The following is a 14,268-nucleotide window of genomic DNA, read 5'->3' as shown; positions in this document are numbered from 1 at the left end:
TTGAAAAAACAGGGAAAAAGAGGCTTTTCAAACCCTGCACACCTGTACACTGCACTTTTCAGCTCTCCAAGTGAAATAGCTTAAGGTTCTTTTACATGCACGTGTCTGGTGTGCGCACAGCGTGCACAAAACACAGTCACCGAACCGATAGTAACACCAGTTGAATCCCACCCCTGTTCTGTGCCCAGAGATCCCAGATCACCCATCTGTCTATTAAAATCTTGAAAGACCCTTTTATGAACCACCTTCTCATTGGAGGTAAAGCAAATGCCACCAGCAATAGCTTTTCTACAGTGAGCACCCACATGGTGAAAGACATACATTTTCCTTCTCTAATCATTATGTTTGAGTTCTAAGCACATCCCTTCTGTTTTAAGTAGGAATGCCCAAGTATCCCATTATTCTCCTCTCCAAAGCTTAGAAAATAGTTCATTTGTAAAAAGGTGTTGGACAACTGCAAGGCCTTCCCTGCTGACCTAGCTGAAAAATATACTACGTGAGAAGGCAGAAGGCAGACATAGCAATGAATGCATTGTAAGCTCTTCCAAAACTGGAGATAGGACTAGGTTTTGAACATGCCTACTCCGGGCAAGAATTATATGAATGGCAAGGACATTTGGAAATTTGAATTTAATCCTCATGGAAACAGTCTGTCTTGGCTGTTATTATAAGGTAGCTTGTCTTACGGTAAATTAGTACTTTAGTTGGTGAAAACCGCAGTGTTAGCGATTTCGATATCCACAAGGCTTTTCTGTAAGATTGCCAACTACCCGCTCTTGAAATTCTGATTGTAGCCACTGGACCAAAAATGTACAGTGGTAGCTGGTTGGCAGACTAATGGGAAAGGAAGAGGTTTAGTGTTGATTAGAAATTAAGGCAACATAACTACATACAGAGCACTGTACAAGCAAGAACCTATGTCAAGCTTTCAGTACCATCACTAAATGATTTTTGTGATAATTCAAAGACTCTTTCAGTTGCTGATGGTTGTGCTTCTTTTATTGTACTAGCTGTTAACTAAAATGGCAGCATATTTTTTTAAAACAGCTATAAAGCCACTTGTGGCAAAAAAAAACATCCTATGTGCGTATAAAGATTGTATTTGAGAAGGGTTCCAAGCTTGTTTTTAAAGTCACTGGCATTTGTGGAGCCCAAATTTCTACTTTTTTTTCTTCAGCTCAGCCAGGCAGCAGACTTATACATATTTGTCAAAAACATCCTTTTCTCCAAATGTAATAGAACAGCTGAATAGATTGGGCGGTGTGTTATGCAACTCAAGGTAAAGACAAATAGGCAGTGTTATGGACATATAAAAGACCTTTCTTCTCTGTGGTGTGTGGTAACACTACTCAAGTTAATTTTCATGCTTTACTGCACACCATAATTATTTATACTTGCGGTGAAACTTGAATATTGAAGGAACAAGGAAAACAAAACTGGCTTAGCTGACTTCTTGTTTAACATAACACAACCTAAGTTTTAAAAAGTACAATTTTATGAACGTTTTCCCTCCCCATTTAAAGATTAATTCATTCCTAAGCTCTTGCAAGGGTTAGAGGGGTACGTTCAGAGTCCCAAGACTCTCAAGAAATACAGCCATCTGTAGGAAGACAAAAAGACTATGAAAACTTAGGAATCAAAAGAGACCCCTGCCCCCAAAACCCCTCTGTCCTTGAAAAAAAAATGTTTATTGTCAATTTCAGTTTCCTTTCATTAGACTAATTACTGCTAATGTAAATCAAAGCTGGGTAATATTTGGGAAGTAAGGGCACAATAGATATGATAATGAAGTGAAGGGGAGGACCCACAATTTTCACACTTCTCCTTGGGTTTGAAGAATTTTTTTAAGAATGGCGTTTGGCTTATTTTAGAGTTTTACATTATCATTTACCTCTAAAAATTCTGTTGATTTTAACAATCACAATTAAAAGGGCTCCAGGGAGCCACTGAAAGGTGTTTGAAGCACTGTTGGTGGCTTACTCCACTGTATAAACTGTTGATTGAAGAAAGCATAATTGTTTCCTTGTGTTTGAATCTTTTTTTGTTTTGTTTCCCTGACACAGGGGTGCTTCATATTTTCTCTAGTCAAGTATACCCCCCTGACCTACAACAAGGATTACATCTACCCTACGTGGGCAATCGGTCTGGGTTGGATACTTGCTCTTTCATCTATGATCTGCATCCCACTGGTTACAGTTATCCGTATTCTGCAGTCAGATGGCTCTCTTCTGGAGGTAAATCCAAAACAACTATCAACTATCAGAACTTTTAAGCATCCAAACAGCTTTGCAGCTGTCTTCCTGATCCCTTAATGCCACAGTTCAGGGCCTGCATGCAGTTTCTACAGCTACAAAGATGTTCTCAAATCATTCATTTCAGCAAATGAGGTTATTTGCACAGGCACTGTTTTGACATATGTTTAGTCTGTTTCTGTATTGACTAGAACAAGGCAAGATTTGGTACAATGTTTAAAACATCTGTCTTATCATATTCACATACTAGAAAAGTGTGCTAAAACAAATTCAGCAGCTGGATAGTTGGAAAATGGAATTCAGACAGGAGAGCTTAAACATTGGTATGCTGTTAAATGAACAAATCAAATTTGTATCACTAGAATTGTAAACGTTCTATCCCAGATTATTTTCCTAAAGCTGAGACTTTCAACTTTTTCAGCCCTGATAGTGTCTCTGTCCTACGGTGAGGAAATGTCTATTATTTTGGGGACACCATAGCATACCATAGCAAGTCGCCAAGGCAGGACCATGATATAGAACTTGATCCCTATCCAATAATCAGTGCGTTTTGCTTGACTTTTGCACTATATTTTCTCATATAAAGAACATTCAAGTACTTGAGTACATAGTGTCATAAAATCAACATGCAAATATATATATGCTTTGCATGTTCTGAAGTCAAATTTGTATCCTTTCAACTTCCTGAACAAATCATGTGTTTCCTCGACAACACTGTCTTCAAAAGTGATTTGCCCTTGGCCGAGAAAGAAGGACCAATCCAAAGTCACCCAGCCGGTTTCACACCTAGGACTGGACTGGAACTCATAGACTCAGTTTCTAGCCTGGAGGCCTTAAAACACCATACCAGGCTGACTCATTTATATAGAACCTAGCCATGGAGTCACAGAAAAGTTAGGATAAATTTTGATAGCAGATTTCAAAAAGATTTCCAAGATCAGGAAATCCTGTGGTATTCTCGGGTAGCACGTCTCCCCTTATGCACACTTCATAAAAGTTGCACATTTCATTTGTATCATGTGCAGAGTGGAAAGAGGTAACTTCATTAGCTGCAATATTGAGTTTGGGAGCCACCTAGTGGAAATTTGACATCCTTCCTTGCTTTACTTTCCTAATTGGTCTCCCCCTTTTACACACTGTACACTTTCCTAATGATGAGATCAGTTTTCGCATCCCAGCTTGGTAAGGGGTTATCTTGTAGACAGTGGCTTTTGGAATACCCAATTGGTTGTCACATCATCTATACATAAATTGCTTGATAATGGTCACACTTGCTTAACTAAGCATGTGAATCAAAATCCTTCTGCTATTTGAAGTGTGTGAAATAAAGTAGGGAAAGCTCCTTATTCAGTCTCTTGCTCTACTTCCTCAATGGATAGATAGTCAATTGGAAATTCATAAAGAAAGAGCCATTTTAAAATAGTTATTTTAATCAAACTGAAATGGTACTTCTTGGCTTTCAAGGAAAGATAACAATTTCTCTTATTCCGTTTCATGGTAAATAGCATATTTAATAATATGTATAGTACCTATTGTCTTCATGGCTGTGTGAATTTAGAAAAAGCAACAGCCAATAACTACTGTATTTAAACTTTGCTATATTCCTAAGTTACCTCTTCCTATTGAAATCAAAATAAGCAACATCCTGAATATTTAATATAGCCTTAATGTCCATAAATTTATCTGGGAGTCTCTTAATTTCCACGTATACATTTCTTCCCAGAGGGTGAAGACAATGGCTGCTCCTCGTGAGATCACACGGTGGGACAAAGAAACAGAGGTTGCTGCCACATTTGGCCCTCCTGGCCTGGCCAACGGAGAACTGATCAAGCCAAGTCATGTCATCGTGGAGACAACAATGTGAGCTCTCTCTATGAGAGGAGGACACCTGCTTTAAAACTGCTGTTTACTAACCATAGAATCTTTCATAGGACCAGGTTTACAGAGCTTTATATTTGCACTAGGGTTATTTTTATTTCTCATAGAGAAAAGTAATTTTTGTGTGTGTTTGGTTTTTATTTTTTAATATTTTGTAAAGTAAATCACAGCAGATGGCTGTCCTGCTCTATTTAGAAACAGAGCTTTCATATCAAATTAGGCACACTGCAGGAATTTATCTTCTGTTTTCCACACAGCATATCTAACTAACTTTTATTCATACAGCTACTTTACCATTTTTAGTTGATTCTTCTTGCCAACAGTATACCCAGGCACAATCCTATGCATACTATCTTGCAAATATGCCTCAATGAACATAATTTCTTATGGGACTTACTTCTGAGTAGACATATGTAGGATTGTGCTGATATGTATGCATACATGTACACATATACAAGTTTTAGGTTCCTCTGGGTGTTGATGTGGTTGGGAACAGTGTAGTGCAAAATGTTATTTTGGACTTTTTTAACCAAAAAAAAAAAAAGCTGTGGCATTTTAGAAACTGGTTTTTCAAGGTGTGGCACTATCGTCTGCTAGATACAAAAAGAATTAAAGAGGGAGTACATGATTTTATGTTGCTGTGAACCATGTGACAATATATTTATGTGATAATTGGAAGCTGCAATATTGTAACTTCAATTGTATGCCAGCCATTTTTTTGTGTGTGGGATGGGTGGCCATGTAAATTTGATAAATAAATATAAGCTGGGGTTGGAACTAGGGGAATAATCTGAGCAGCTTGTGAACATGCTCTTAAGAAGGTGGCAGAATCATTCTTGCTAGAAAGGCATTTTAATAATCTTTTGGGGGCATCACTGGAGGAATTGATTCTGCTTTCACTAACAAAGACAGTTTCTCTGCAGACTTAAATACAGAGTACGGTTGAATTTCTCATAGATTTTAGAGGGATTAACTAAAAGATGATGTAAAATACTGGTAAGCCTGAATCTGTCACCTATTGTTATCCGAGCCTTAGACAGGAATATAAATTTGACAGTGTAATCATGTAACTAAAGAGTATAAAAACTGGCCCATTCTTGTAGTCTGCACCTGAGAAAGAAGTCGTTTGGACTTGGATTTTGTTAGAACGTTAGGTTAGTGTCATTAAACTCATTATATAATGTTACATTTACAAAGATGCTGCAAACCATATTTAAAGTCACAAATTTGCCAAACTTTATCTTTGTTAGAACGAAAAAAGGAGTATTGGGCGTGTATCATAGCAGTCAGCTAAGTTGCATAGCGTTGAGTGCAGATGCAGAAAAAAGTGCACTAGAACCTATTGATGAAGCTACTACAACAAAGCACAGAAGGAATACAGTTGAGAAAAGAAAAGAGTAGACTGATATTCACAGGTTTAAACTGTCATCGTGCACTAGAACCTATTGATGAAGCTACTACAACAAAGCACAGAAGGAATACAGTTGAGAAAAGAAGAGTAGACTGATACTCACAGGTTTAAACTATCATCGTTGTGCGCTAGAACCTATTGATGAAGCTACTACAACAAAGCACAGAAGGAATACAGTTGAGAAAAGAAAAGAGTAGACTGATATTCACAGGTTTAAACTGTCATCGTTTATATCCATTGATCCAAGGAAACACAAGGAGATCAAGTAAGCTATAAATTTATTTTAGATTGAACGAGGCATAAAATACTCAATGGGAGTTTTATTGGTAAGTTCCCCACTTTTCCCAAAATGAGGATTTGCCTCTGGAAAACTCACCCCAAATCCTGCGAAGCTTATGTTTTGTTTTCAACCTTCATTGAGTAGTGGCTCAATTCTTTTCCATATGGGCATTGATCTTGGGGGAAGGGTGCCCCCTTTAAGCTTTTTATTGGTAATAAACACAATTTGAGCAAGGTTGTGAGCCAGAAATAGCAAAGCCCCTTTCCTTTCTGCTAATTTTGTCTGTCAATCAAGATACTGTAGTCGAAACTGGAATTTAGCCAGTATTTGAAAACATTCCTATATGCTTTAAGAAAAGAAAGAAATTAAGAATCAGTTTGTGTCTTATGCTCTCTATGGCCACTGCATATGCAATATGCACATACTTGTTATGTTAGTTTTATATATATATAAAAAAGAACTGTAAATAAAGGACCAAAACAGTTATTTCAGGTGTCTTGTTTAGCTAATATTTGTTTGTGGATGGAGTCTGTGATTTATTTTATTTGAGGGAACAGAGCTTGCAGTATATGCAGGAGGCCATGAACAGAATGCTTTGCTTTCTTGTTACCAAGAGCTGATGAGTAAACACTTCCAGAGTACAAATCCTTTGGAAATGTTTATCTTCCTACTATACTGAAAAATGGCCAGTAAAAAGGTTAGTTACAGAAGAGGCAAGGAAGCCAAGAGAAAGCTACTATGTGGCTTCATTTTTTGATCCTGCAAAACCAAAGATGCAGGGCATTGGTATTGCAAACCCCATTGCATTCCAGATTGGACTGCAGCTTAATTAAATGAACCACAAGTCCTTGATATCATTGAAGACAGCAAGAAATTAGGATGAAGGCGAGTTTAACAGTTCATTCACTTGACTTCCCTGGTGCATTTTACATGAAAGATAGTGCAATATTTTGCTAGTTTCTAGAACAGCCACTGAACCAAAAGCAGATATATCAGCCAAGGGACTACGCTAAAGCACATGGCATGAGAGGATGTTTTTCAAGAACAAACCAGAGAATCAGTCCCATCCTGTAGACTTCCATCTAAGATGAGTAGAACCCAACCCATTTCAAGGTTAAACTGTGCAATCAGAATCAGTTCTTTCCAGCTAAAAAAGTAAACAGGTTTTATAGTCATGACCTGAAGTCATGAAGGACTCTTACAAGGAAAAAAAAAAGTTAATCAGATTGTCACATAAGATTCAGCCCATCAACCTTCAGTTTGTTTCAAGGATCATATTTTCACATAGCAAAACTTGTGAATAATAGAATGTGTTATATCTGAATGTTAAGAATAGATTCTGCCAAATAAGGCCAATGGATGGGGGTGGGGTGGGGTAGGGAAAACTATTAATCGTTTGTATTTTCTACTTATTTATGACTACAAAAAGATTGATTTTTTTTTTCTAATTCACTTTGTAGAATTGTGTGGCCTATTTTATCCATCATTTGTAATGAAGAAGTTAAATATTCAGTATTGTGACTAACTTGTGGGTGAATTGGTTTGGATATGGGGTGGGTGGGGATATTCTTAATGTTTATTCAAAGACATTGTATTTCCAAAAAAGGGGGTGGGGACTGGGAGGAACATTAGAGTGCAACAGTTCATTGTCATGGAAACATGGTTTGTTTTCTAAACTGCTCTAGATGTGTATAAGGTTAAAAAAAAAAGGTTATAGCAGCATTAAATGGGCATTTGCTAATCAAAACAGTTGGACATACCTCTGTTTGCAACCAGCCATTTCAGGCTTGTTTCCAATCAAGGCAAGCTCTTTAGATGTCTGGAAATGTGTCCTTCTCTTAGTCCAATCTTTCAAGCTGTCAACATTCTCACAAATAACCATAGTACTAATGGAAGGTATGGTTAAATAATTGTATAACTAATTCACATTTCAAAGTATATTGTCTTTAGACATTTGTACTTGATTACAATGAAACTAAACTTACAAGGCAGAATAAGTATCAGCCCAGCTGAAAACCTAATGGAAATAAATTATTTGATCACTAACTGTTGAATGGCCATAGAAGCAGGAATAGAGATATGATGAGAAGAGGAAGAACTGGGGGACAGATGGTTTCTAATATAAGAAAACCTAAAATAAATAAAATAAAACCTAAAATAAATGGATAAAACAGGGGCCATAGCTTGTTTAGCTAAGATGGCCCAAGACCAGAGTTTTTTTCGTTAACATAACCACTCTTACTCCATAAATTCTTTACATGCACAATTGCTACAGATATAGGGCAAAAATAAACCAAAAGTGATTCTCTACTGAAAAACAATCATAATCCCCCAAAAGCACAATTTTTAATTGAATGTTTATAGCAATCAATCCAAAATTGAAACTCAACTTTTTAAAGTTTTTTTAAATGTATCCTAAACTAAGTATCTTCCCTTGCTGGAAAGCAAATCAGGAACACTTCAGCCCATTCAACACTCTTGACTAAGTATCTAGTTGAGTCATCAATCTCTCTACTCCCCTACATTTGCCCTGTATTATAGCCACTGATAGAATTTAAAGTCTTGCACGTAGTATTAAGTAATCTTGATAAATCTAAAAGATGGCTTTTGCAGGTCTATACTGGTCTACCAAAAAAGATCACGCTCAATGCTAATCACTTGGCAGGGAAAATGTAATTTTAGACAATCACACATAGCCTTCTTACAGTTCCATCTTTGGCATTAGTATATTCCATCTGCCCATGTCCAGTTCTGTATCCTGTTTAAAAGGAATAGCGGCCTGCCTAATCTGCATTTCATTTAAGCTAAACTACTCTGATTCTGCTATGCAGGAGAAGTGGAAAAGAAAAATGCAATATGCATGCTCTTTTCAGGAAAGAAAATAAGGCCATGCACTTTATGAATATAATATTATTCTGTGACATATATTTCTATCTGTAGAATTAGATCAGAAACTTTGCTTCACAAATTGGATCCAAATCTTTGGAAGAGAATCAGTATTTTTCTATCGAAAAATGTGGCAAAAGGAAAATAATGCATTATCTAAAAATAATAGAAGTTGACATTTGCAGATTTCAAAATACACTCTGTGCAGATTTGGCCAAAGAGAATACTTGTTCCAGAGATCTACAGACTCATTCTAAACATGTACTTGCAAATAAGCCATACCATGTTCAGTGGAACTTCCTTTCTAGTGGCTGTGCTCAGGGCTAGAGCCCTAATCTTACAGTTTGTGGCTGGGCTCAGGGAACATGCAGAAGATGTCTAACCCACATTTGCTGAGTCCTGGTCATTTCAGAAGCCAAGTGGACTAAAATAGCTGTCTTTCTGAACATCCTGTTCTAGACTACATAGTTAACAAGCTCTCTTGGGAGCGAGAACTAGATTGCATAGTTAACGAGCTGTCTTGGGAGAAGAAAGAGGACTAACAAGCTCCCAAATTACCCACTAATGATTCGCAACAGCCGTTACACAGCAACAGGCAGACTGTGACACTGTAGTCAAATCATGTTGAGCGGCTGTGACATTTGCTAGGAATGGAGAGAGTTGGATTGTGAGTAACTAAATGGTAGCCTGAGATTGTTCACTAATGTGTCTCCCCACCGGATCTTAACCTGTCAGTGCAGTACTCTGATAAATTCACTGTTGTAATAGAACGTTCTTGTGTCATTACTGTAGTTGTGCTGTTGCAATCATGAAAGGAATGCCACTCCAGAGATTTTATGGTTATAAAATAAGGCAGACATCTTTATTTCTACTGAAAATGTTGGTGTGCATTTTTAATTCTGTAAATCCACAATTATTACTAATGAGTAGCTATGTGGATTAAGAGGACACTATCCTCTTTTTAAAAATAATTTTTAGAATAATTTTTTAAAAAAGTTTTAAAATTGTCATCATTGTTCCAGAAAGGAATATTTATATAGGAGTAAGAATTTGGCTTGTATTCAGCCCTGAACATTAGGTGTTTTTTGGTACATGTACACAGTAAATGTTTGTATTTTGCAGTTTTATCTGTTTTGCTTTTTAGATAAATGAAATGGGTATCAATATTTTAAAGTCATTTTGCTTTTTTAAGATGAGTTTGTAATCATTGCAAATAAACAATAAAAATCTTTCATGTATAAAGTGAATAAATCATTCTTGTGGGCTTTTTTTCCTCTCCAAAGTTTAGTTTAATTTTTATTTTATGTGTTAAGCTAATTTATTATGGTGAGCGGTAGCTGCCTGATTTATTACAGAGGATATTGAACAGCTGGTAAGTAAATAAATAAATATCAATTTTCTCTAAATGAACCAACCCTTGTGAAAATTGACATTGAGCAAAGGAAGTGTTCTCATATAATTTTCGCATGACTGTGATTCAGAAGAGGAATTATTAATTCATTATGCTATGTGTTCTAAAACAGGGCATTGCAAGAAGACATGTGCATTGTTTTAATTTTCTTGAGAGGACACAGTCAGAGTCATTCTTACATGGAATATTTTGACATTTTCTCCAAGGGAGATAAAAAAATGTATCAGGAAAGGTTAAGGGCTCTCCTCAAGATGGACAAAGGATGTTGGTTAGTATTCTATCAGAGTCAGTTTAATCTTAGTGTTGAAGGCACCGAGCTAAAACCCAGGAGACTCTGAGTTCTAGTCCCACCTTACTCATGAAAGCCAGCTGGGTGACCTTGGGCCAGTCATTCGGTCTCAGCCCATTCTGTCCCAGCCTCCCTCACAAGGTGGTTGTTGGATGGCAAATAGGAGAAGGAAGGTGGATAACTCACTGCCTTGAATTATTTGTAAAAAATAATAAAGGCAGGAAATACATACATACATAAAGTCTCCCAGACACCCATGGTTACAGACGAATAGACATTTTGAGCAAATCCTCTTGAATGCTTCAAATTTAACCATGTTTTTCTTGGTCCAAAGGAGATCAAATTATTAACAAAAGAATTATAGAAGAAGTAGACCAGCTAGGATTCCTTCCACATGGATAAGAATTCATCCAAAATGAAGGAGGCCATAGCATTACTAGGAAAGGGTAATTTCATGGTATAATTCTGCAAGAGAGAGCCATCCCGTGCCTTAATAGGCAGCACTTGATGGCTACCCAAGGGTCAGACCTCTGAATAATACCTGCCTAAAATGGCTCAAAGATGTTAGACAAAGGACTCTATGTTAGAAGCAATATTTTTTAACATGAACTGGAAATAAGAAGTCAGTGTATAAGTGTCTACTGTCAGCCTCACAGTTACTGTAAAATTAACGTAGTAGCAAATTTGAGTTCTGGTGATTTCATAAACATATTTCTGTAGTTATTTGTAAAGTTATGTAGCAAAGTAAGAATCAGCACCATGATCAAGTTGGGTACAAGAGGCACCATTTTTCCAGAATGTCAATAGCAGAATGTAGAACATGTCTAATGCTGCCATCTTACAAATACTTCCTTGGAGTAAAGGTCTATCAGTAAGACAAGATATCTTACTTGTTTCCTTTGCTCCTATTATAAATCTTTTGGCTCTCATAATGATCATAAAGCTAGAGCTACCTTTGTGGAAGTAGAGGTATACCTTACACTGTGATAAGTTAACTTTCTAAAGAAAACATACATTATAATTTATTTTGCTTTATTTAATTTAAAAAAAATCTAAGGAATTGTAATACCATTTAAATACACAGATTTACAAATAGGTCCAAAACAGGACTAAAATATTCTTTGAATATTGTGCTTTCATAGATACATAAGAAAATTAGCATATAAAAATACTTTGTACAGGAATACACTCTAATATATGGATAAAAATACACATTTAATGCATTTCATTTTTATATCATTCAAAATGCATAGGAAGGGATACAAGGACCATTTTTAAAGCCTTATTAAAAGTCTTCATTAAAAACCTAATTGAAGCCACAGGGAGCTTCTGCCATTATGAGAATATTGCATATAAAACCCCCATTTTCCACACATCATCAATATTTTTTTTGTTTATTTTATGGCACATCATCTAGGTTATGGCAGCGATGGTATGGAATATTGCATACTTTGAGAAGAGAGAATGGCTACAGCTAGACACAGCCCAATAAGAGGCATGCACATCTTAATAAGAAAGTCACAGAGAGCAGTGCTGTGAAGTAGCAAAAAGAAAAAGAAAAAAAGAAATATACGCTCACAGCTTGGGTTGGGTTCAGACCAAAAACAACCTTGGATCAATGGACTTATCTAAAGGGTGTTTCCAATCTTGACCAAAACATGGCATCTTGATACGGATCAAAACAGTAGAAAATGACTACAAAATTAAAATTACTAGAAAGGAAAAGAGGAACCAGTTTGCCCATTCACTGAACTAAATTCCCAAGGAAAGGTCAACTTAAATAGTCACAATAAAGTGTGGTTCCAGAACCCACTAGTGGACTGGCCAGGGAGGAACCACAAATCCTGGCATTTTCCCCTTTTGAAATGAAGAAATCATGGCTTCTTTTAAAATTGTTAACTGTAGGAAGATCTTTGAAAGAATGTGAATATCACACACAGCAATGCTACAAGAGGATTTGACTCGGGAGGCTGATGCAAAGTCCTGGTTTACAAAGGCTTCATGCTCACAAGTCATAGGGGGAAAAAAGGTAATTCTAGAAAAAGACAGGGATGCTGCTACTGATAGGTTACAACAAAGTGTCAAGCATCATCGTGGGGTTAAACAAATGTACACATTGCACTGGTGCAATCCACAGAGGGTGTACTTGGAGGTACAATATCAATCTAGAGACACACTCATGCTACGGAGTAACCGAGGTTCCTTCCACCACCACCATCACAGATCATTAAGAGGGAGAAGACGATGCAAGTGATTTATGTTCAGCTGCCCACTCATAACTCGGTACAGAGAGAACATCTGAGAACAATTTTGGGGCTCTGTTTGTGCTCAAAAATAAATAGATGGTCCAAGAGACTTTATGTTCCCCATGAAATGCTATACAATAAGTTCTTTCAAGAAATGGTGCATGGAGAGTAAGAAACTCAGTAAGAAATTAAGCTGGACAATATTTTAAAGGTGAAACTTATTTCTGTTACCATCCAAAGAATATAAATTATGGGGATTTTGAAGGTGAAAAGTGTTTCTGGTATTTCCCAAAGAATAAATTATGGGGAAGGTATTTGTCAGAGCTTCATCTTCCCGATGAACTGGTTGCCTTTTAAATTAAATCCAAAAGTAAAATGTGCACTTGGTGACAAAAGGATCCATGACAGTGATCTGTGAGTGTGCAGGGGAACTGGAGAAGGGGCTCAGGGAGTGTTGTAGAGATGTCTTTCACACAAAAAGGGGGGAATCCGTTTTAAGATTAACTTCACTTGATTAAACAAAACAAAAACAACACCATGTATCCAAGTCCTTCAAGACTGGGGAAGAGAAGCTTGTGCTCTATTACCCCATCCATTGGAAACACTCATATGATGAGGAAGGGTGTTCTGTGGATGAATTATTCTGGGTGTTGCTGTCAGCAACTGGCTCATCCCTGACTAGTTCACTCCATCTCAGCTTGAACCTTCAAAGCCAAGCTGTGTTGGCTTCAAAATGTGATTGGTTGGGGGAGAGGAAACATCTCTTCACAGCAACTGACATTACGCAGATTAAGCATAAACACGAGTGCAAAAGAAAACAAATGAACGACAACCCAAGCAAAAAACCCTCACACACCACACAACAGACACCCATTAATTCCTTTAGCTCCCACAGAACCTTGAGAAGAGCAGACACCAAACCTAGCCGTCCTTCAGAGTGTCTGTGTGCTTGTCTTCACCTCCCCTCCAACCGACTGCTGGTCTGGAAAGCTGCTTGGCTCCTGTAGGCAAGTATTGGCAATGAAAGCCAGGGGGTTTCGACTGATTACAACGTCCAACTTATTTCCTGCCTCAGATATCAGAGGAACAGCCAGAGAGCAATCAAAGTCCCTTGTACGGATGCAATTCACCTGAAAGAATGGAAAACCCATGGTGAGATAAGAGGAAAAAATAAGGAAAATATGGAGAGATGGGGGCAAAATCAAGCAACTGCTTCTTTGCAAAATAACCTTGAGGGCAGCCAAGTAACCTGCCCCGATTTATGATCACAATTGGGACAGGAGTTTTCATTGCTAAGCAGGGTGTTTCTGAAGCAAGTTGCACTTGGTTTTACATCCTTTTATTGCCATAGTCATAAAACAGATCACTGTGATTGTTAAGTGAATCACATGGTTGTTAAGAAAACCTGGCTTCGCACATTGACTTTGCTTGGCAGAAATCATCTGGGAAGGTCGCAAATGGTGATCGTGTGACCCTGGGACATTGTAACTATTGTAAATATATGTTGGCTGCCAAGGAGCCAAAATTTAATCGCAGGACCTTAGGGGTTCTGCAACGGTCATAAGTACAAGGACTGGTTGTGAGTCACTTTTTTCAGCTCTGTCATAGCTTTAAA

The 14,268-nt window shown here is 37.3% G+C and overlaps 2 protein-coding genes across 11 annotated transcripts in view; one reads left to right on the top strand and one right to left on the bottom strand.

Moving 5' to 3' along the window:
* Nucleotides 1-9,958, top strand: part of SLC6A6 (solute carrier family 6 member 6) — a 54,815-nt gene extending 44,857 nt beyond the window's left edge. For all 6 annotated transcript variants that reach the window (XM_026723046.2, XM_026723038.2, XM_026723025.2 and 3 more), the window contains 2 exons: nt 2,064-2,234; nt 3,976-9,958. In XM_026723046.2, the coding sequence (XP_026578831.1) occupies nt 2,064-2,234; nt 3,976-4,116 (312 nt within the window). In that variant the 3' untranslated portion in view covers nt 4,117-9,958. The remainder of the gene's footprint in view (nt 1-2,063; nt 2,235-3,975) is intronic.
* The window catches only part of GRIP2 (glutamate receptor interacting protein 2), a 494,881-nt gene continuing 488,952 nt past the window's right edge, over nt 8,340-14,268 (bottom strand). For all 5 annotated transcript variants that reach the window (XM_087923753.1, XM_087923751.1, XM_087923752.1 and 2 more), the window contains exon 24: nt 8,340-13,783. In XM_087923753.1, the coding sequence (XP_087779879.1) occupies nt 13,586-13,783 (198 nt within the window). In that variant the 3' untranslated portion in view covers nt 8,340-13,585. The remainder of the gene's footprint in view (nt 13,784-14,268) is intronic.

Source organism: Pseudonaja textilis, chromosome 2 (genome assembly GCF_049901715.1).
Source record: "Pseudonaja textilis isolate UNSWEBS1 chromosome 2, rPseTex1.2, whole genome shotgun sequence".
NCBI lineage: Eukaryota > Metazoa > Chordata > Lepidosauria > Squamata > Elapidae > Pseudonaja > Pseudonaja textilis.
The sequence above is the reverse complement of the archived record's forward strand: the minus strand, read 5'-3'. Positions and strand labels throughout refer to the sequence as shown.